General features: G+C 54.1%; 3 protein-coding genes across 3 annotated transcripts; all 3 read left to right on the forward strand.

Moving 5' to 3' along the window:
• Window positions 1-2,184: 2,184 nt before the first annotated feature.
• Window positions 2,185-10,559, forward strand: LOC34620609. The gene is made up of 7 exons (XM_026338177.1): window positions 2,185-3,683; window positions 4,146-4,495; window positions 4,604-4,959; window positions 5,110-5,342; window positions 5,442-5,866; window positions 10,279-10,304; window positions 10,419-10,559. Exons 1-7 carry the CDS (start codon window positions 2,185-2,187, stop codon window positions 10,557-10,559), a joined length of 3,030 nt encoding a protein of 1,009 aa, XP_026193962.1.
• Window positions 10,560-10,959: 400 nt separating this feature from the next.
• LOC34618132 (F-box-like/WD repeat-containing protein TBL1X) lies at window positions 10,960-17,805 on the forward strand. Its single transcript, XM_026338178.1, is given in 10 exon segments — window positions 10,960-11,283; window positions 11,989-12,443; window positions 12,595-12,733; window positions 12,881-13,250; window positions 13,931-14,391; window positions 14,565-14,683; window positions 14,987-15,061; window positions 15,416-15,559; window positions 15,739-15,835; window positions 17,647-17,805. Coding segments are annotated over 10 exon segments (2,343 nt in total).
• Window positions 17,806-20,203: 2,398 nt separating this feature from the next.
• Window positions 20,204-21,178, forward strand: LOC113147471 (the record flags this gene model as incomplete). Its single annotated transcript, XM_026338179.1, has 3 exons — window positions 20,204-20,612; window positions 20,801-20,859; window positions 20,993-21,178. Coding segments are annotated over exons 1-3 (654 nt in total), but the record flags the coding sequence as incomplete, so codon positions are not given.
• Between the last annotated feature and the right edge of the window lie 1,254 nt (window positions 21,179-22,432).

Below are 22,432 nucleotides of genomic sequence, written 5' to 3' on the forward strand. Positions count from 1 at the left end.
CCTCCAACTGGCTGGACAAATTCCTCGAGCACCTGCCCATCCTGACGTCTACCATACTCCTCTGGTCGGCGCCACCTCATCTCGATGCTTTCACAAAACATCTGTCGGCTGACAAATAAAGCCTTTCCACCGACTGTAGAGCTAGTGCGTTCACATGAGCTTGCAGGTGGGTATCTGCTGACCCACCAGGCGCTGTGACACCGTCGATTTCCTTCACAACTTTTCCACCGGATCGCCAAAAATGTATAATAGTTACTAAATTTGATTGACACCAAGCACCTGTTGTGGGGAAACCTGACATCCCACTGCGTCCACATCCAGTTGAGGAGCGAAAAATATCTGCATCAAACCATGGGGGCTGCCAGCTGCACGGCTTCTTTCAAGGTTCGTAGTGAGACCCTCAGCTACAAAACTTATTCGAGCTGAGTTATTTAGTTTGTTTAAAAAGAACTCTGGCCGGCCTCTTGCGCTTTCTTTACAGTTCCTTACATGAGGGGAAGTGCCATGTAGGGTGAGCATAGCTGTTCCCTATAAGCACTCCCGGCTCTCACAGCTAGGTGCGTAGAGCATCTACCGCATATGCACACAGCTTTGTGCCCTGTATTGTGGGGCTGGCAGGAACACTGCAACTAATGATATACGGACAGACATACCACCTCGTTAGCTCCTTAGTAATTCTTACTACTTCAACTATTGTAATACAAAGTCCCTGGGTTTACGTCAGCCTTCTAGGGCTGGGGTCCCATAGCACATCATCTGGCGATGCAGTCAATACCTGTACCCCGCGTGTTTCTCATCACCATTTCACAGCCTGCAAAGTGTGGCACGAAAGAAGCTTTATGAATTAAATTTTATGTGGGGGGTCCTAAAGAAGGTCTTTTAATCCTGTCGGACTGGCTATTCAAGTTGCGTGCCCCCGTACGAACCAGACATTCCAGTGCGTGTGCTGGTGTCAACGAAAGCACATAAGGGAACGTTCACGCACACAAGAGGGGTAGTGATGCACTGAAGGCGGAATAAAGAGCCCAGGGAAGTCCCCGCTGCCCTTCCATCTGTGGATAGAGCACGTAAGACTTTCTCGTTCCTGTGCAGGATAGCTGCAAGTACTCATGAATAAAGAACAGAAACACAATAGGAAACGACGAAACAGCTAAATTCGCTCTATAAGTCCTTCTAAAGTGAAGGGTGCTTTAAAGATTATATTTTGTACAGCTGAGGAAGGCAATGGTTACCTTTGGTGTACCGACCCTGGTTGCATCCTTGAGGCCGATGAATTCCATCTAACATAAGCCATTGACCCTAATGCCAGAGCCTGAATCCTAGATCTCTATGCCGTTTGCCTAGAATTACCTTTTTGATTCAGCAGAGAGCAAGGCATAAGCATCCAGGGTTGGGCGTAGGCCCCAGGTCACCTCACTGTTACTGCCGGTCCTTTCGCTCCACTGCTGTGCAATCTCTAAGCCAAATCCCGTGCCTTTAGATCAAAGAATCCCCTTTTCCTGCTAAAACCTCTTTTGATTTCATTTCGGCTTTGCTTCTTCTTCTTTTCACAAAGGCTGCTCTCGTGCTTGACGGCAGCAGTTCCGCTAAAGTCAGGAGACGGAGACAACCGAGCTTAGGGATTTCGGGCAAATTACTTCCTTCTTTTAGACTTAGCGGCACCTCACCAATTCCAGCTGGATCTTGTACCTCCACGGCTCCATGGCTAATAGTTTAAGGATTTTAGGCACAGAATTTCGGGTTTCAAGATATGAGTAATTGCCGCCGTCCGGCCTATTAGAGGGCTTCCCTGTGCACCACTGGCCCCTTCTGTTGCTTTGAGGGGTACGTTCACCTCTGAAGTCTGCTAACTGGGTCCCAAGAGATGGATAGAGGCGCCAGCAGGGGCCCTGGATAGCGACGTAAGGCCCCCTGCAACGGAAGGCGACTTTGCCACAGGCGGAAGTTCAGAGTTTAGGATCGGAAAGCACGATGAGCTGGTGCTGGTTGTTTCTGGGGGCTCTGGCCCTCTTTGCTGGCTCCCTAGCTGCAGGAGCTCCCCAAGTGCCAACGGTGAGTAACTTCCTTTGAAGCACATTTCCCTCCCCAATTCCCTTTTGTGCGTTTCATGCCACTAACACGACCGCAATGTTCCGCTGCCTGCAGGGAGCCGACTTACTTGGTGGCTTGATTCCTGCTTCTCTAATGAGGGCTCCCACTACAGACCAGGGTGCACCCTCCGTGAATCTTTTTGGGCCTCCTGCTAGCCCACCAGGAGCAGCCCTGCTGGTGCAGCCTTCAAGCGCGACGGACTTGCTGCAACAGGCTGCAGATACCGCTCAGCGCATAGCTAAGGGACTGTCCCTTCCGCTAGGATCCCCCTTGGGTGCCCCCCCAGAACGGCCGCCTGATACTGGTGAGGCCGACGAGGGCCCAACAAATGCTGGCCCTCCCATCAGCACCCGCCCAATGAGCTTCCTGTACAACGATGACGAAGTGGAAGAAGATGCAGCAGATGAAGAACCTGATGAAGGCCTTGTCCCTGCTGTTGCCGATGCAGTAGAAGCAGCACCTGGGCGCAATACGGGTACAGCACAGCGAGCCTCCTGGGTTGATAGGAGCTGGTTGGATTCTCCGGCTTCCGCAGCTTCCGCTGTCACTACAGAAGAAGAGCAGAGTCCAGAAGAGGCACAGATGCCAGCTGTAGAGGAACCAGTCCAAAGCTGCTCCTTAGTAGAGGCAGCAACCGCAACGGAAGCGCTCTCCTGCCAAGTACAGCAACTGGGAAGGTCATTATCCCTGAAAGAGGTAACGGCAGCTCGAGAGGCTCTCCTCACCGCAGCTGAGTCCTTCCCCACTTTGGCAGCAGGGCACCTTGAGGCAGCCAAACACCGCATGCAGCAAGCAGTTGCCAGCTGGCGAGATATCGGCAACAGCCAAGAGGAACAGCAACAACAGCAACCAGCCACGACGGATGGAGAAACCGCGGAGAAGCAATTCGACTCGGTCTCCTTTATGGCTCGCGCGGTGCATCAAGCGCAGCAACGCATGCAAGGCCTCCGTGCTGCGGTGCTGGCCGACAGCAGCAGTCGGAGCCGAGGAGACAGCGGCAGTAAAAACGGAGCGACGCCTCTAGCCGTGAAAACTGGGTGGTGGGAAGCAACTGGCCTTCCTATTAGCAGGGCGGATCTGCACAGGAGGGTCTGCGGCGTGTTTAGCCAGAAGCTGCCTAGCAGCATCAACCAACTGCTGCAGGCAGTTCGTATTTCATTGGAGCAACAGCAGCAGCCACAAAAATGGGGGCCAGCCAACGATGCTGAAGAGGAGCTAGAAGGCAGGGTTCTAGGCGCTCTCCTAACATCTTTGAAAGCAGGCAACTTTGCTGCTGCACACCGACCCTGGGCTCAGCAGCTGCGAGAGCAAGTTGTTGCCTACTATCACTACCAGCAGCAGCAGCAGCAACCGAGAGGATCAAAGCACCTGCACACTAGTGAGGACTCCCTCGCATCGGCGGGAGCTTTAATAGACGGTCTCTTCTCGCGCCGCCGCCTTCAAGAAGCACTGTCTTCCTCAGAACCCTTCGTTTTGGAAAATCCTCCCCTAGAAAGTCTCCATGGGAGTGCCCTAGAAAGTCCGTGGTTTCCACAGCTTCTACTACATGTTGCACGGGGAGACAGCGCATATGATATCTTCCTCCTGGATCCAAAGGGCTCCCGTACTTTCTCGTCTGCTGCAGCATCTCTCTTGATGACAATAGCTGCTGTCCCTAGTGCTGCACCTCCAGAGCAGCAAGAGGCGGCTGCTGCTTCGCTGCAGCAGCCACTACTGCCGCAGAGCACTTCCAAAGGGGGGGAGCTGCGGCTTCCGTTAATCAGCACGTCAAGTCAACTGGCCGCAGAGAAGAGTTTCAGTGCGCTTATAGAGAAACGTCCGCCGCTGCTGCAAGAGGCCTTAGAGGTATCCAGCTGGTGGAAAAACGGCGAGCAGACACTCGCTGCTGCTGCGCTTGCCACCAGTGCCAGAGAAGACGTCACGGGAGGGCTCCCTACTCGTAGGGAGACAGCAACGACTGCGGCGTTTCTGCCACCCAGGGGGAGTAAAGTCGTGGAGGCCGTGGTGTCAGCCCTAAGGCCAGAGGAACGGGATGGGGCCTTTGCGATGCTGCAGCAGGCTACACAGCAACAGCAGCAGTGGGCCTTTGTTGCAGTGTCACTTCATCCTGAAAAGGTCCGGGGGGTTTCCGACGTTTTGAGGGTGCTGAGGAAAGCAGGGGAGTTTGCTGCTGCGGAGGCCGCAGGGGATGCAGAACAGCAGGAGCAACAACAAATTGTGGAGGAGCTTCTGAAGCTCTTTCACGGCGACACCAGCAGCAGCCGCAACGGTCTGCCTCCAATCGCAGTGTATGCGGAACTTGTGGTTAGGGACACCAAAGGAGACATTGTCTTCGGACCAGCAGAAATGCTCTGTCCGCATACAACGGTCCCCTTCACCCTCATTCGGCTGCAACAGCAGCAACGTGAGCAGCATCAACTGCAACAGCAGCAGCAAGCAAGACGGCTTACGGCAGCAGGGCAGCAGGAGCCGTATAATCCAGAGATTCAGGGAGAACTGCTCTCCTCCTCAGAAGACGTTGCTCCACGAAATAGCATATTGACGCCATCAGCGATGCCAAATGCGACTTTTGTTTCGTCGCAAGAAAAAAATTCTAGAGAGAGTCCCCTGAGCTCCCCCTGGGAGCCCTTGATGTTTGAAGTGACTATAAAGACGGCGGATGGGGTCCTTCTTGCTGGGGATGATATGCGATCGCTTTTCTACAGGTCATTTGGAAAGGCCCCAGTATCTCAGCAGCAGGAATGGCAACATCAGCAACAGCAGCAGGAAACAGCGTTGTCTCCTTCTTTCGAGATGCGCAATGCCAGGGAAATCCTAGGACACCTCATTCCCGAAGGAACGGAAGGAGACCTAAACAAAGACTGCCTAGTAAATTGAGATGCTGGTATTGCGGCTGCTGTTGCTGTTGCTGCTGTTGCTCTTACTGCTGTTGCCGTTGCTGTTGTTGGTGTTGTGGTTGCTGTTGGTTCTTGACTGGGCTTATGTGCGTGCGGTCTACGTGCCATGATGTCTGCGCAGGGGTCTCCTTATTTGCTGCTCTTGCGGGTGGCAGGGCCACTCCCTGCACTCGCAGCGGCAGCAAGTGAGGCAGCAGCAGCAGGTGGAGGGGCAATAGCACAAGCAGCGGCAGTCGAGGCGCGTGAAGCGGAGCTGGCATTCATAGTGGGGTCGATCGCCAGTACTGTCCAAGTGCCCCTGCACGCTGTGCAGCTCTGCGCAGTCAAACGGGACTTAAGACGCCTTGCATTTAGGTGAGGATTCAGGGTGGAGGGTTAGCAGACTGCTTTTTTGGCAGTTGCATTAGGGTCACTTCTTCAAGCAGGGTTGTGGCATTTCGGGCCTGCGTGCAGAATTAAGGCTTTGGAGTTTGAAGACCCCGTCATAGGGGCCGCTACTTGGCGTCGAGCCCTCTTGAACGCTGGGGCCCCTATCCACAAGGCCCTGCTGGTGGACCTCACCCACCCCCCTGCAATAACCAGGAAACAGCAGCAGCAGTATTCGGCACAGGACGACCTTCTCACGCATTTTTTCGCAGCACCAGATTTGGGCCCTTTGGGTGGACGGAGGGCCCCCGAGAGGGTCGAGGGTAAGCGGCAGCCTGCGGAGGAAGACGGGAACTCCAAGCGCCACCAGCAGAAAGCAGCTACATGGGTTTGGCTACTGGTGGGGGTTGGGGGGGCCCTGTTGTTTGCTGTAGGAGCAGTAACCGCCTTCCTGGCATACCAGGTGTTTCAGCGGCGGGACGCAGCAAAGGAAGCAGCAGACGCAGATGCGCGTACTGCCTCGCAGTGGGAAGCCACGGGGGGACCTCAATCCAGCGAGAGGCAGCACCAAGAGACCCCCGTCGAGCCTTCGTTAAATCACTCACAGGGGGGTCGCTCTTAGAGAAGGGCACCCGCAGAGGCGGATGCTCAAGCTAAAGAGAAACCTCAAGATGCCTCGTAGTTTCGTCTCAATCTATCTCCAAGCCCCTGACCGTTTCCCCTATCCCTCACTTCATCCAGAAGGCCGTCAAAATGCAGCAGCAGTAGGATGAAGGCACACAGAGCGAACATGCAAGCGAAATCAAACCACGAAGACGATACAAGACAAGGGGCGGGCAGACATTGGTGTAGGAATAGACCAAAACGGAGCACAAATATCTTCCTCAGCCCCACTAGTGAAGGGGGGAGGAGGAAGGGGAAGAGGCCAATCGACATGCAGGGGCCCCGCTGCTGTATAGGAACTCGATCCCTTGCCGTCAGCTACCTGCCTAGTCTGTACACATTGCTGGCCTCTAAACCGTTCACCACAATGGCTGCCAACAACTCTCCTGCTATGCCTATGCAGTTTTAAAAAGCATGAGTCACGGCAAAGTATTTGCGCTCCCTAAAGGGGTAGCTATTCAGCTAGGTGCCAGCCACAAAACCGGCGCACCCAGTCTGCTAGTTCCCTATACAGTGTGCATTGCTAGCCAAAAGGACTGTACAGCTAGCCAAGCAAAAGAAGTAAGCGACTCTTCGTGAGAGAGCCAGTCGGAAGAGACGGCCGAGCCTCCATTCGCAATACCACAGAAGGAGACGACCCTAGGGGTCAGCTGCAGAAGGGTTTTTTCCCAGATTAAGAGGAACAGACTGGGGCCCCCATGGGCCCCCTAAACCAAAAAGTATGACTATGCACACTGAGCTCCAGCAGGTGAGGTGAGGCGAGGTGCGTAAGCTAAAACGCTTCATGAGCAACACATCCAGGAGAGAGTGGCGCACTGCTTCGGCGGCATATGCAAGACGGCTTCACTGGGCTGCAACTCGCTGTACTCCTGCAGTCTGCCAGAGCGGTGATCGCGTGTGGTTCTCTCACGGTAGCCGACTGCTGAAGTCTGCGACTGCCGTCAGCTCTGCAGCTTGAGTTTTGCTGCAGCAGAGGAAGCCCACAAACAGAGACTCCACTAGTTGCACCAACGGCAGCATGCGCACACGCGAAAGCAACGGCTGTGTCAGCCTCAGTGCCTCGGCGTTCATTATGCGCGGACAAGGCACCTTGCATTCGTGAAGGTATAGACGTCGCCCTTCCGAAGAAGCACTTCATCATCTGCAGCAGCCCAGTGCAGCACAGAGCAATCCGCCTCCAGCTAGCATGCAACCCTCCTAAGCCTGCAAAGATCGTGAGCTTATCGGGACTGGTGCAACTGCGCACGCGATTGGCATCGGAGTGGCTCGGCCACGTCGCCACAGGAAAAGTGGAGGCAGTGGTCTTCGCAGCTCACGACAAAGCAGAGCTGAATGCACAAAAAGAAAGCGAAGTCACCGCCGTCAGCGGACCGGTACAGAAAATTTGCTAGCTCGGAAGCAGTGGAAGGGTCGTCTTTCGCCCCCAAGAGGCAGCGACACGCGCAATATATACATATACATATATATATATATATACATGTTCTTATATATATGTATATATGTATATACATGTCCTTATATACTTACATATATACATGTTTATACATATATATATACATATGGACATATTGGTTAGTGGTGGTAAGTGGGTGATGCGGGTTGGGGTAGGGTATGCCCTCTCACCAGCCGCTCTGCCTCTGCCCTTGCTGGACCGAATGAGGCTCCTGGCTGCAGCACCAGCCGGCCGAGTGAACTCAAAAAGCATCCGGACTCTAAACGGGCTATATTCAACAGTGATAGACAGAGACACACAACACACGCAACAAGCATATGTATGCATACGCACACGCACATACACCTACATACACAAATATCCATCCATCCATAAATATATATATATATTACAGACACATACATATATATAACATACATACATATATATAACATACATACATACATAACATACATACATATATATAACATACATACATATATATAACATACATACATATATATAACATACATACATACATATAACATACATACATACATAACATACATACATACATAACATGCATACATACATATATAACATACATACATATATATAACATACATACATATATATAACATACATACATACATAACATACATACATACATACATATAACATACATACATATATATAACATACATACATATATATAACATACATACATATATATAACATACATACATATATACATACATACATACATATATACATACATTACATACATACATACATACACATATATACAACACATACACCCACAAAAGTACATAGACACGAGGACGACATATCAAACTCTTTAAAGGCTCAAAAGTCTACGAGTATGCAAGCAGATGCGTACTGGATCTTTGAGCCCTACCCCTCACACGAGTAAAGCCCTACTCCTTACCGCACGTGATTCCATGAGCAACATTGTTCCTTTGTGCTTTTGCCTCCTTCGCAAGACGGCCGGGAGAAAAGACGCGTACCCCTGCAGCAAGCCCTCAACAAGCCAGCTCCCAGACACCCCATGAACCACGAAAAGGGCAAAGGCATGGGATGTGCTGCAGGAGCTAGCCAACGACAACACACACTGTACTGTAACCGTGAAAGGCCCCTTGCTCAGCAGCAGTCAAGCGACTCACAGCACCCCTGCACGTTGATAATATAGCTCACCTCCGCTTTTGCCGCTGCTGCTGCTCGCGTTTGGAGCCAAGGCAATGTCAAGCGTTCTGCCCATGGAAATTCCGGGAAGATCACTGCTACCGTTCCTACTGCAGGGTTTACCGCTCTTGCTGGCCTTCTTCTGTGGAGCCTTCTTCATCGAACTTACTGGCTTGCTGTCGCCGCTGCGCTTCCCCTTTTCTCCCGACGCTGCTTCACCTTCCTCTTCATGCGCATCCCGCTGATGGCCCTTGCTTTGATGCTGGAGTTCGCTCTCGCTGCCATAAGGAGACTCTTCTTCGTGCTCGTCCTCCTCCACCTCCTGCTCTTGCTGCTGCCGTTGCTGCCTTCGGTGTCTGCGCTGCTGCGGCTGATAACGGTGGCCAACTGCTGCTGTGTGCTCGGCGGGGGTCGCCGACGACGCGACAGCAGCTGCAGCGGGAGCAGCAGTATCGAGCTGCTGTTGCTGAAAAACTTTGCTGCTGCCCTTCACTGGGGAAGGCAGCTCCGCTCCCTTGAACGCCGCTGACAGAAATGCGACACTTCGAGGCCGAGCTCCCAGTGTGGGTAGGCGTGAAGCACGGCCCGCCATTGCCGCTGCCTTTTTCTGTGTTTGTTTCTTGAAGGGCTGCCGCGTGTGCGGGTATCTCTTTTGCTGCACAGCAGGCAGCGAGATTTCCCGAGCAATCGCCCACCTTACTCAGGATATACGTCGGTGCTGCAGGTAATCGTACAGCGGCAGACTCGGAGGCTACCTCAGTGCCCTTTAGCGAGTCTGTCTTCCCAAGTTGTGGGTTCAACGAGGGCCGCTGCAGTTCCGCTGTAGCCGCAGCTCCTACAGCTGTGCCATGAAGCAGTGCAGCAACGGCGGCAACAGCGGGCAAAGGAGAGTCAGCAGCAGCAGCTGCTGCTGCTGGACTGTCACTGGCTGCATGCACGTTGACTACCAGTCGGCGCAGTACCGAAGCAGCCGAGACGTTCCGACGGACTGTACGTACATCGGCAGCAGCGCCCAAGAGGAGGGGTACAGAGCTCTAGCACCGTAGCAGGCACGAGAAGTTTATCCCGCTAGTCCGCAATTTTATCCTAGTTGCGGCGTTGCGTTACTCGTCTTCTTTAGACGAGGAAAGCACCAGCAGCAGCAGCTGCTGCAGGGGGCAGCGGGGAGGCCCCCCGTGGCTGCTGTGCCGGCTGCTGCCGCTGCTCCTGCTGTTGCGCAGGTCTTGCGTTGCAGTCTAATGTTGCTTGCTTTTAACGTATTTCGGCTGCTGTTCTTTCTTCCTTGCTGCTGCTGCTGCAGCATTCCTGTGGCGGGGGATTGGCTGCCGTTGCTGCTGCAGTGGGGTGTGGTCCTCCGCATCAGCTTCTGCAGCAGCAGCTCCTTTGCTTTTCTGCCCCTGCTAATTTTTGCGACTCCTGCCGCCAAATTGCGGCTCTGTTGCTGCTAATCGCTGCAGCCAGGAGGTTCGCTCTTCGCGAGCCGCAGCAGCACCGGCCCTCAAAACAGCAGGCTGCCAGGGGCCCCCTCCCGAGCATTTCTGGCTGCACTGGCGCGTGGGCGTGGGAAGGGGCCACAGGAGTGCCCATCCGGCGTTAGTAGGCCCTTACCTCGATATACACCGCCAGCTGCTGCGGCAGCAGCAGCTGCTGCTGCTGCCGGCATTTAGACTGCAGGAGCAGCTCCGGGGAGGGGCTGTAGGATCAGGTCCACCGCTGCGTGCAGTCGTGGCAGGCGAGCAACCGACCACGCATGCGCGGATTTGGAGCTTCTCGCCAAGGCAGCTCAACAGAAAGAGGAAAAGGCACTCTTGGAGGGGTCCCGCAGTTGGTGCTCTTCTGCCTTGCCTGCTTTGAAGCACCCTGAACACGTCAAAACAGCGATAGATACGCGATCCATGCACTATTAGGACGTTGGATGCATCCAAGAGGCGCCAGCGTGTGTCTGCGTTCGTGTTTGTGAGAGCGATAGAGGGAGAAACGGACAGACATTAAGAGAGCGGGAGACAGAGAGAGAGAGAAAGAAAGACACCCGAAAGAACCCGCCATTTCATCATTTTGTTGCAAACGGCAGCATATTGCGCTTTTACAGCATAGGTCGACGACGCTTTATACAGAGAATACGTGAAGAGGCGTCTCGTTCCCGGGTTGTACAGTCGCCTTCTCGGCTGCAAGGCATCTGGAATTGGACTGGGGTGTATTTGTCGCTTTCTTTTGCCTCCTCCTCGGCAGCAGCCTGAGCCACCCTGCAGCAAGAACTCCGGGATCCTCCGTGCATGCGTGTGTAGTGTGGAGTTGATTTCACGAAAGATGCGGGTGCATCTGTCCTCAGACGAAGTTAACGTGCTCCTGCATCGTTACTTGTTAGAGAATGGGTATGTGCATTCCGCCTTTGCATTTCAGTCGGAGGCTGCAATGCACAAGAATCCTTTCTGGATATCTCATCAAGACAAGGTGCCCCCTAACGCCCTTGTTTCCTTCTTGCAGAAGGCACTTCTTTTCATCTATCTGGAGTATCACACAGATGGAGAAACGGGTGACGGCATTCTGTGCGAAGAACCCTTTAGTCTTTTTAGGAAGCACGAATGCTGGTTTAGAGAGGAGGCTCACACAGACGCCGCTGCTGCTGCTGCTGCGTGTGCGAGCTCCGTGGAGGGCACCGCAGTCGCTGCCGCTGTAGCTGCAGCCGTTCCGGGATCTACAGGGGCTGCTGCCACTACCGCAGCACCGGCTACGCCGAAGGGGCAGCAGCAGCAGCAGCAGCAGCTGCAAGGTAGTGGAGGGGGGCCCTCTCTCATGCGGAGGGGCAGCGCGGCGAGTTTGGACTTGAATCAGCAGCAGGGAGCAGCAGCAGCAACAACAACGCCGGAAGGGAATGGAGGTTCTCAAGGGGCCAGGGGGGGGGGCCCCCAGGGGCCTCTCGGGAACGGAGGATCTCACGAAGGGTTGATGGTGGAGGGGTCGATGGATGAGGCTTATGCTGCGGCTATCCGGTGCAAGCGTGGAGGCTGTAAAAGCTCGCGTGGAAAAAAGCGCGTTGTAAGCGGCTGCTGCTGAGATGGCTGGCTTTGTGCCTTTTTCCCTTTGGCGCAGGATTTGTGTGTGCTCTTTAGAATCGAGTAGTTGTTGCACACTGCACTCGCGGGCGCTGCCTCTGTTCTCGGGGGGTGGGAGAGAAGGGGGCAGAAAAGGGGAAGGAGAAGGCACGGGCTAGGCGGGATTGTCTCCTCTCTCACCGGCGGCTTACGCTGAGACTGGAGGGTCTTGTTCTTGCGTTTTTGGCTTGCCTGCGCGCATTTTGTGGGGCGCTCGTGCTGCTGTTTGCGCCACGTGCTGCAGCGGTTGGGGAGCAAGGCAGCCCAGCTGCCGCTGCCAGCGGTGTGTGTAGCCTGGGAAGGAGGGGCGGCTGAGGGGGACGAGTCGGTGTTGCTGCAAGAGGGCCCCGATGACGCATCGGGGGATCGGAGTGCTGCCGGAATGGATCCGCATGCAGCAGCTGCCGCGACAGCGGCGGGAGACTGCGCAGGCAGCAGCGGCGGAGGAGGTCAAGACGCATCGGAGGCAGCGTTGAAGGAGGAAGAAGAAGCGGTAAGCACCGAGACTTCGGCAGCAACTGCAGCAGCAGCAGCTTCGCCGGAAGACGAGGATACGATCTTCGTGGGGCCCCCTCAGCACGCAATAGAGGATCGCGTGGCGTTGAAAGACTGGCTGCGACTCGTAGAGCATTCGGATGTTGGCGAGGCGGGTGCTCTCAGCGAATGGAGTCCAGCGGATCCTGAGCTTATTGTGACCAAGTGCGTGAGGCTGCGCGTGCCGCTGCAACTGCTTTCTTCTGTTTGTGCGTTTCCGAGTGTCTCCCTTTGGCAGCCAGAGGACTTCGCAGATGCACGCGCTGCAGAAGGAAGGGCTGCCTTTTGGCTGGGCTGTTTGTGCGCGTCGATGCAGCTTCGCAGTCGGCCCCCCTCGCCTGTACCGCGTTCCTCTGTCTTTTGAGGGGCACTCCTTGGTGGCGCCTCATAGAGAGCTCTTGGGGCCCCCCATCGCCTCTGGAGCCGTCAACCCAGGATCGTCTGCTCACTGGAGAGTGAGGCTCGTTGCGTGCGCTCCAATTGCGCTGCTGTCTTCGTATTCGTGCGTGAAAAGGGGAACGGGCGTCAGGCGGCCCCTGCGTGTGCCGCCGCCGAAACTTACAGCCATAATCCGATGCGGTGCTGCCGCTGTTGCGTCTCAGCCGGACGGTCGTCTCCTCGCAACGGGCTATGAGTCTGGCCATGTCAGTGTTTGGAGCCAAGACGGAGCGCTGCTGGCTTCGCTGCGGGCGAGCGAAACTTCCGTCATATGCTTGGGATTTTCTGTTTCTGGCACGCGACTTGCCGCTGCCTGTGCCGACGGGCAGGTCGTTGTGTGGAGTGTTTGTCCTCCACCGACGCGTGCGAGCGCTTCCGGCTCTTCTGCCCCAATCAAAGCCAGCAGTGCCGCCAATTCAGACGTTGCAGAAGCCAGTCTGGCTTGGGGAGACGGCTGCGAAGGGGAAGGGCAGCACCAGCAACAGAAAGGGGAACGCTGGACCTTCCAGCCGTGTCTCTCCTACACTCACACAAGTGAGGACGCTAAGCGCCTTTTTTTCATGAGCCTTCAGCGTTCGTGCTGCGGCTGCTGGCGTATTTACTGGCTGCTTCCTGGAGTGCTTGCTTGCCAGCCTTGGAGGACCTCTGCTGTTGCGTTTTTCGCTGACCTCTTCAGAGGGAGGGCTGCGCGCACTCATACTGCCTGATGCTTTTCACCATACGTCTCGTTGCTAGTGTCTTGCGTCTCGTTGCTAGTGTCTTGCGTCTCGTTGCTAGTGTCTTACGTCTCGTTGCTTGTGTCTTGCGTCTCGTTGCTTGTGTCTCACGTCTCGTTGCTAGTGTCTTGCGTCTCGTTGCTAGTGTCTTGCGTCTCGTTGCTAGTGTCTCACGTCTCGTTGCTAGTGTCTTACGTCTCGTTGCTTGTTTTGATTTTTCTTGCTTGCTTGGGCTTCGAGAGCCTGTTGTCCTTTCTTTCCTTCATTTTCTCCTCCTCCTTTCTTTCCTTCATTTTCTCCTCCTCCTTTCTTTCCTTCATTTTCTCCTCCTCCTTTCTTTCATCCATTTTCTCCTCCTCCTTTCTTTCATCCTTTTCCTGCGAGCGTTTGTCTTTGTGACCCGTCCCTCGTGGCGTGTTGTTTGCACCCTTTTTTGCGAGGCTGCGCAGCGCTTGATGATGCGATTTTTTGTTTTATGGAAATGGACTGCTCTTGCAGGCGGAGTAATCGATTTGGATTGGAGCGGCGATCGTCTCCTCGCTTCTGGCGCGATTGACGGCGCTGTGATAGTCGTTGATGTAGAAGACGGCACAGAAATACGGGTGCCCCGAGGCTTGGGCGCAGCAGCAGCAGCAGCATCCTTCAAGTGCGATGCGGACGAGACGGCAGCGGCTGCCGCGGCTCCGTCTTGCGGTGCTGTTGCTGAGGTTACTTCCGGTTCTGCCTCTGCTGCTGCTGCAACGGAGAAGCAGGAGCTGGCTGGAGAGGACGTGGCAGCAAAGGAGTCCGCGTCAGCAGCAGCAGAAGTTGCCACTCTGCGCTGGAACGCGGCAGGAAAACTCCTCGCCATCGTAGACTCCTCCTCTGTCGTCGAGGTTAGCTAAGAAGCTGACTGCACCAGCCACGCTTGCAACGATCCCCTTAATCATTCCCCCGCTTCTCTTGCTGATGGTCCTGCTGTTGTTTCTCCCTAAAACGCCGTCCGTTGAGAGGAAGCTTCCGCGATTCTTTCTCTGTACGGGTCTGCTGCGTATTTACATAGGGGGATGTTTTCGTACCTTTCTGTCCAGCGTTTCGCTTATACGGGGTTTGCGCTGCTCCTTCGGGTGTGTTTTGTTGCTGCTTGTGGCAGGTGTGGGACCTGAGTCGCCCTGAATGCCAGCCAGTAGCGTTGCGAGCTCACAGCGAGGCGATCATAAAGGCGGACTGGCGCAATGGGGGTCCACACGACGACCTTGAGCTTCTATTGACGTGCGTTGTGTCGATTACCCCGAGAGCCTCTGTGGCGTGTGCTTTCTCGAGAGTCCATTGTGGCTCTGTCTGTTTGCGTATTTTCATGCGGCGCGGCTTTGCACGTAGCACTGCATGCATGCTCTGCTTCCGCCGTGCTGGTGACGACCTACCTTGAGCCTTTTGGAGTGCTCTTGTCGATATGTTCCTGCTGCTTGACTCCTTCTTTTGGTGCCTCCACTGCACGCATCCGTCGCCGAATCTCCGGAGCCTCTCAGTCCGAGCAAGAAGGCGAACCCACGTTTTCTTCCTGTGTCTTTTCAGCGTGGCGATGGATCGGCAGCTGTTGCTGTGGAGCACGCGGCAGCTCGAGGCTCCAATGAAGCGCCTTGTCTACGAGTACGTCAGTAGAGGCTTAGCGTCGTTGAGAGTATGGCGCAGGTGTCCTCACACCTCATCCCTGCGTGCCTCAACAGCTCTTGGGCAGCAACCTGGGCTGGTCAGGAGCCTAGCCAGCAACTCGCTTTTTGTTGCCGGCGAAGCTGCCTTCAGTGCATACCAGCTAGCTGCCCTATGAAGGCGCGTATCCACTAGGGGTGTGTGGAGAGCCGCCAGTGGTGTGATAGGGGGTAGCATAGGCTATTTGTTGAGATCTTGCAGCGGCAACAGCTTTCGTGGGCTTGCTGGGGAGCAGCACATCCCTCCGGAATGTAACGTCAAGTGCCCTTGCTGTCTTGAAATGCATGTGCGCAGCCACCCGCCGACTAGCCTGCGAGTCAGCCGAGACGGAAGCCGTGTGGCTGTGGGAACGTACGACTCGGTCCTTCGTGTGTATGCACTGCCCTCCCTCGAGTGTATTGCGAGCTATGTTGACCTCCAGATGGTCATCCCACACATGTAAGCGGCCCGCTGTGTTTCCGATGGCTGTGGCGTTGCACTGGTTGAGGCATACTCTTCTGGGGGTGGGAGTGCTGTTGCTGCCGTTCCTGCCGGCGCTTCAGATGTGGGGGGTTTCCGTAGTGTGTGGCTGTATGTGTGCACTCTGTCTGCTGGCCTTGCACCCCCTGCTGCTGCAGCACTTGGAGGAGCACACACGACTGCCTAGCGTACAATGTCTTCCAGATGGGCAAGACTGTTGTCCTTAAGCCGCCAACGGACGCGCCGGAGCCGCAGGTACAGCAGGAGATGCAACAAGAGCAGCAGCCACGGCAGCTTCTTTACTACTGACGACAGTGCGGTACAGAGTGAATGAGCCTCCCTTCGCGGGGGCGCTTCTTAGATTTACATTTGCTGCTTCGTTTGCACACGTAGTAGCAGGAGCAACACAATGATGGACTACCGATGCTGATTCTGTAGATAGTGCATGCAGTGCCTCCTATGGGTTACGTCGGTATCACCAGAGGGTCTTCGGAAGTCCTAAGGAGGCACATGCGTTTCCGAGCACGGCGGCATCGCTAGCCATATTACTATCCCATACGACTTGCCTCTAGCACAGGTCGTCGATCCGCTAACAAGCCTCCTGCCTAGCTGATTTATTGCTACCGAGTACGGCTTGTAAAGTCCTCAAGCTTTTAAACTGCAGGAAGCAGCACAGGACCAACAGTTCTCCCGAAAGCCTGTAGCAGCGCCCGCAACGGCAGCAGTCTTTATTGCCATGCAGGGTAGGTCGTAGCTAGGTGGGAACACGATTCTACTGGTGCTATAATGCTGTTCCTTTGGAGCCCATGAAGAGACTTGTAGCAAGGACTACGGTCCACCCTTCAGAGGAGACTGTTTTAGGGTTCTTAGACGAGCTTCCTCCCCGCCTCTCCTTGCCGTAATTACCCCACTAGGTCTGTAGCGCGGCCTAAAGGCCACGTGCGTCGTTGTCTACACTCATTGAAATAACTAGTAAGCCGAGAACTGACGGTTACTTGGTTTGGAAGTTCGTGCCTGCTACTTGTTACAGAGTCATGCTAGCTCAATACAATGGTAGCAGTATGTCGCTACTGTGCAACTGATTGTGAAAGCTTGTTCTGTGATTCGTCAGAGGGTTCAGAGGCTCATATGCACCTTAAAAATGCCTCTCCCTCGCGTACGAGGGCTCTGAGGGGTGGATCTGCCAGAAAGGGTTCGAGACTCTTTTAGAAGGCCGCATAGCAATCTGGAGTTCAGTGCTCCTCTACCTTGAGAGGAGCGTTACAGACTCCTCTAATAGGCTATCCACGGGTGGACTATTTTAGACTGAAGCCAGCAGCGAACTATATGGGACCTTGACTGTTCCTCAAAACGATCGTCATCCTTCTCCTACTCCCGCCATTCCAAATTCCCGACTTGAGGGAAGACGGACAGCTAGGAAACGCGTAGCTGCACCCTCCAGGCGCTCCAAGCATTTACAACTGTTTGAAATCAGTCTCCAGAGCACACGCGCAGCATATGTTTTTCAGTTGTGTCGAGCTCACGGTGCTCTGCAATATCGACAGACGAACAGACAAATCACTTAATTAGTTGTCTACCTATTCTTAGCTTTTTAAACTGGCACAGTTGCACATGGTTAGGTCTACCTTACCCCGCTACTTATCCCATCATATTGTAAAAAATCCTCCACTTGGTGTTCCATATCTGCACTGTGAGACCAACTGCGTGCAGGAAAGCGGAAAAGCTCCTGCACTCTCACCACTCCGTAGGCAGGCGACAGGCGGGAAACTCATGTGAGGAACGCAACTGCGTGTGCTAGAGGCCTACGTGAAGTGGAAAGGAAGAAAGGCACACATTAGCCAACAACGAACTAGGGATCAGACCATTGCAACAGCGGTGGCGCGACAACTCAGTGTAGTCAGGGGCGCTGAACTGTGTGAGCCTCTTGCCAGGACCAAACAGAGGGCCACCAGACTGTGTAAATTCAAAGCAGACGGTAGTTTAGCAGTGTCGCTGCGCTTAGCTGAGCAGTTTGTGCATGAAAATACAGTCAGTGCGTTTCGCCTAGTCGCTTTCAAAACTCCCAGAGAGGCGTTAAATGGAGAGCAAAGGCAGCAAATGTAAGAGTTGCTACAAGTAAATTTGAGCGTGGAGAACAGCTAACCAATGATATGCAGCAGCTTGTTCAAGCAATACCCGTGGATGAATGTAACTATTTGGGCATAGCATGCGCTAAAGAAGGGTAAATATCCCGGAATGCAAGGAATTCTGTACACGGCGCCTAGCGTATGAGCCAAACAAAACGGCAACTTGTCTTATAGGCCACAGAACCTGCATCTGCTCCTCCGCCAACCACTAAGGCTGGTTCTCCTCACCCCCTTTACCAGACACTCTCGTCTAGTGTGCCCTCGGCAGTTAAGAGTGCTAGAATCCAGCATCTCTACGGGCCCCTATGGATCCTGTTCCTCCACACAGGTCACCTGCCTGCGAGGCAGAGTGAGCGAATACTTTTGGGAATTTCGGAAGTGCTACGGGTAGCCATTATTCATAGTCTGTGGCATCTTCAGCTTTATAGGCATTTCATTTGGAATGAAAATACCTTAATTCGTGGGAGGACAGCAAGTGGTCGTAAGCAGCTGTTCGCAAACCCTTTCTTCTGGGCGCCTTCTAGTGCACCTCGTAGCGCCTGTCGATCCACGTGAAACGTTTCTTAAACCTTGATATACACAACCGATCGTCGCTTATCGTAATCTGTTCTTGTCTCTCCTGAACTTAAAGCATACATTCGCGTGCGATGGCTAGCTGCTCCCCAAATATCTTCGCTTTAGAGGGTGACTACTGACCCTCGACCACTGTGTTCGGGGCAGAACTCGAGATGGGCTCTTCAATTTATGCTGGGGATGAGGGCGAGCAGAGCAGGTAGGCCAGTGTACTAATCATAGACCACCAAAAAGACCGTGAGAGTGTTCCGGCCGTAGCTTGAATCTCGTTCTGACCTGAAAGACAAAGGTCATGTGCCTTGGGCAAGACAGCACTAAACAAGTGAAGTCGGAATGTACAAGCGACAGAGCCTCTGCGTTGCAATTACTGTAGGCCATTCTAAACTTGGCATTGCTTCACCCTTTTCCTTGGTCCCTATTTTGCCAACAGTAGCGCGTGCATGGGAATCAAGAGCATGAGAAACACGCGATTGCGATGGTGGCCGCAAACCATCACAGACAGAAGCCCCTTCTAGACAATAGTAAATTGCCAGGGTATCGCGAAGAATGCGTTGGCAACGGCGTTTGTGATGCTATAAATAATGTTATCACAAGGTCGTGTTGCAGAAGGCATCCATGCCAGAGCACGACTACAGGGTTATCAAGGTCCTGTAAACTCTTACGGTATACCAAAGACTGACTATGGGTATGCAGAGCAAACTGGTGCCTAGATAAATACTACTGGCATCTTTCAGACCTCACTACACCGCTTAGAATCCCTTTTTCCAATGGAAGTGCTGCTCGGTTTCACTGAAGAGATTAGAAAGATGAGCAATAATGTAGTCTTGGTGAGATCGTAGCTTGCTAAGAGAAAGACAAACCCAACACTGAATTATTAGCACTGGTTGTAGGGAAGAAATGGAGCTTGCAGTGGGGCAGTGCAAGTATCAGAAGAGTTGCAAGGAGGCCGGTAGGTTGCTGTGACAGCAGCCTCATCCGTCCAGATCAGAGCTTGTACTTTCTTTGGTAGATCAGTCAAAGGAGCAGCGGTTCAAGCAAATCAGGGATCAGAATTGTGATAGTAAGCTGCAAGCCCGTGGCAACTGTTAACGGGCTGCTTCGGGGTTTGCTTAGGGGATTTGGCGCGCGGGAGAGTGAGGCCTCATAAGTGTGCGCTGAAAAACATCCAATTTTCCCTCTCTGTTCACCTGTTCACCTTGTGTATGTGGGCGCTATCTGCGTTTCATATGCGCCTGCACCTACCGTGTATGTGCGTGTGTGGCTAAGCTTGCATTTCCACCGATCGCCCTTTCGGTGGGCAGGGCTGCTGCCTCTTTGCCCTTATGTGTGGCTTCCCTTGGTATTTAAAGTGATGTATGGGCCCTCCAAGGTGTTGCACGGTCAAGGGTGCACCATGTAGATGCAGTTGCTCGAAGAAACCGAGGGAGCTTTCAGCAGCAGTTTCGCGCGGGCACAAGGTGAGTTGGTAGTGATTCTTAATTGCGCCTCAATCAACAGCAGAAGCTCACTGTTCATGGTTTTGCTGAGATACGGACAGAGTCGCAAGAGCGCAGGAAGGGTATGTCAGGGGGCCCCCCCTCACGAGGGCTGGCTCCATGAGAACACCCGGGGTGGCAGGGGCCCCCAGAAGCAGCCACAGACTGCAAACACAGCTATCTTTCTGACTTTCGGGCCTGTTCTTTAAGTCGTCCAGACTTCTCCAGTGTGTTTGCGCCTTCAAAACTGAACCGTCGGGGGCCCCAGGGCCCCCGAGACTCTCCCACGCAGCATCGCAAACTCCATTAGAAGCGAGCCAAGGAACACAGCTACACTACACATGGCGGGATACTGGCCGCTCCTCCCGCTGCAGCTAGTGCTGCTCCTTTCCACTGGCTATTTTCAAGCGGCACTAGGGGCAGTCCTCACCCGCCGTGCAGGGCCCCCCATGGCTTTTGGTTGTGTTTCTCGGGGAATAACTCCCTCCATAGGATCTGCTATTCTTCGCGGTGTCCATCTGTGCACTTCAGCCGTTGGGCCTGCATGCCAGGGGCGTTCTGCAGCTTCGGATGATACCCCGTCGCTGCTGCAGTCTTTACAGGACGAACTACAGAAGACGGAGGCCCTCTTGCAGCCGGAGGGATGTGCTTCGGATGACTCTTCCTCTCTGCTGGCTCCGCGCTGCCAGCAGCAGCGGCAGTTGCTGCAACAGCAGCAGCAGGAGGCGATCACCAAATCTCTAGAGAGCCTCGCTGCCAAGGCTCCCGACACGCATCAGGAAGACGATCAGCTGCAGATTTTGCTGAAGAGGGCAGTGGAGGGTCCTGGGGAGGGTGGCGTTCACCTTTTTGACGTGTGTCTGAAGGGAATGGAAGGCTTTGGGGTGTCTCAGAGGGTGCACAGCAAGAACGCCCTGTTGCTCTACTGCGGCGCATGTGGGTAGTAGCGGGTGGCATGGTTTTTGTGCAGTGCTGCAAGGCCTGACCTTTCAGAGGTATTCGCCTGCTTCTGTCGACGCTTGTGTTGCTGGTGCAGCTGCTGCTAGATCGCATTCGAGAGGGACAGTTTGGGGAGGCTGGCAGCGCGGCACTGAGTCGCATTGAGGCGAGTGACAAAGCCCTTTTGAGGGCGTAGTGTGGCGCTGCAAACAAAAGAGTCGGCTCTTACTAGCCAAGCATGCGCTGCCGCTGTGTGTGTATACGTGCGACTTCGAATAGCTGCTTGTGTGCGCGTGCAGCGTGAGACCGAAGAGGCAGCGGAAAAAGAAGCATCCGATTCTGCTGCCTCGGGAATCGAAGGCCTCTCGCCGTTAAAGATAGCCGAATCTGCCCCTGAAGGGGCGCAGAGGGTTGCCGCAGCAATACGTGGTCTTCCTCCTCATCTACTGAAGCCGCGGCAGGAGCAGCCGCTACAAGAGGAGCTGCAGCAGGGATACGCGCAACAAGAGCAGCAGCAGCAGCACGCAGAAGGGCTAGACGCTCTAAGAAGCGCATTGCCTTTGAAAGGAGAGAGCGAGGCCATGAAGCGTGTTACTCAAGCAGTAGAGCAGCTGAAAAAGGTTCAGTGCTGCTTGTTTGCTGCTGCCGATTGGGAATATATATATATGTATATGTATATATATATTCATATAAATAAACCCGAATGATGCACCGGGTTGCGCGCTGTATCCTTTTAAGTGTGTTGCACTGCACCTTTTTGCAGGAGCTCAACGTTGGTTCTCTTGAGGTACAAACGATGCGGCTGCCCTCGGGATTAGAGTGAGCTACACATCTGCTGCTCCTGCCACTGCCTTGCGGGTTTCTATCGCAGCCATGGACGGTCAGAGGGTGTGATTTTTGCAGCTGTTTCAGCGCTAGTTGAAGTACGTTCCCGGGGAATGAACCCTCTGACAATTAGCATTTGCTGCTGAACTAGCGACAAAATGTGTTCTTCTGGCACTCTGTTCTGTGTGTGCCAAGAGTTCTGGATTCTGGCTGCGTTCTGTCTTGCGCTGCATCAAACACCGCTTCCTTTACCTGCACCCCTTTCCTACTGTCTCAAGCCGCTGCCCCTAGTCCTTTCCTTCAGAAGGGAGGACCATTAGTAGGGGGTCTGCTGCTCCCGGTAGCGCGGCCTAGGTGCGTCTTGTGTTTATTTTTGGCTGCTGCTGCTCTGCGGTGTTACTTGAGCGAGTAGATTGTGCTGGGCAGAGGATTCTGAGCATCTCCATCTATGGCTGCCACTGCCTGAAGGTATGTCGTCACAGACTTCAGCCCCCCTTTTTGCCTCATCTTTCCTCAGTGCATCGCAAGGAATGCAAGGCGCATTACGAACAGGGGCGGCGCTCCTCTAGTCCCTGACCTAAGTATTCCCCTTCTGGGATGTATTTTCACTTTGTGTTACCGCAGCAGCCTCAGCGACGCCTGCATCCACCGCTGTGCGCTGCGTGGTAGAGCACTGCACTCTGTGGCCGCTCTCAGCTCTGTCGTTCATATTTACGTCCCTGCGCTTCAGGGATTCCACCCACTGCGGTGGGATTTGGGATCTCACGAGGCCGCCTGCAGATCAAGGCTCTACATTCGGGGGACGTTCTTATCGACGAGGCAGTAAGGGTCACCCTAAGCTCTAAATCCCTTAAGCTCTAAATCCTAAACTCTGAATAGCTGGAAAGCGGATGCTTTCAGGAGAAAATCGTGGC

The sequence above is a fragment of the Cyclospora cayetanensis genome, unplaced genomic scaffold (genome assembly GCF_002999335.1).
Source record: "Cyclospora cayetanensis isolate NF1_C8 unplaced genomic scaffold, CcayRef3 CcayRef3_contig_239, whole genome shotgun sequence".
NCBI classification, from domain to species: Eukaryota; Apicomplexa; class Conoidasida; order Eucoccidiorida; family Eimeriidae; genus Cyclospora; species Cyclospora cayetanensis.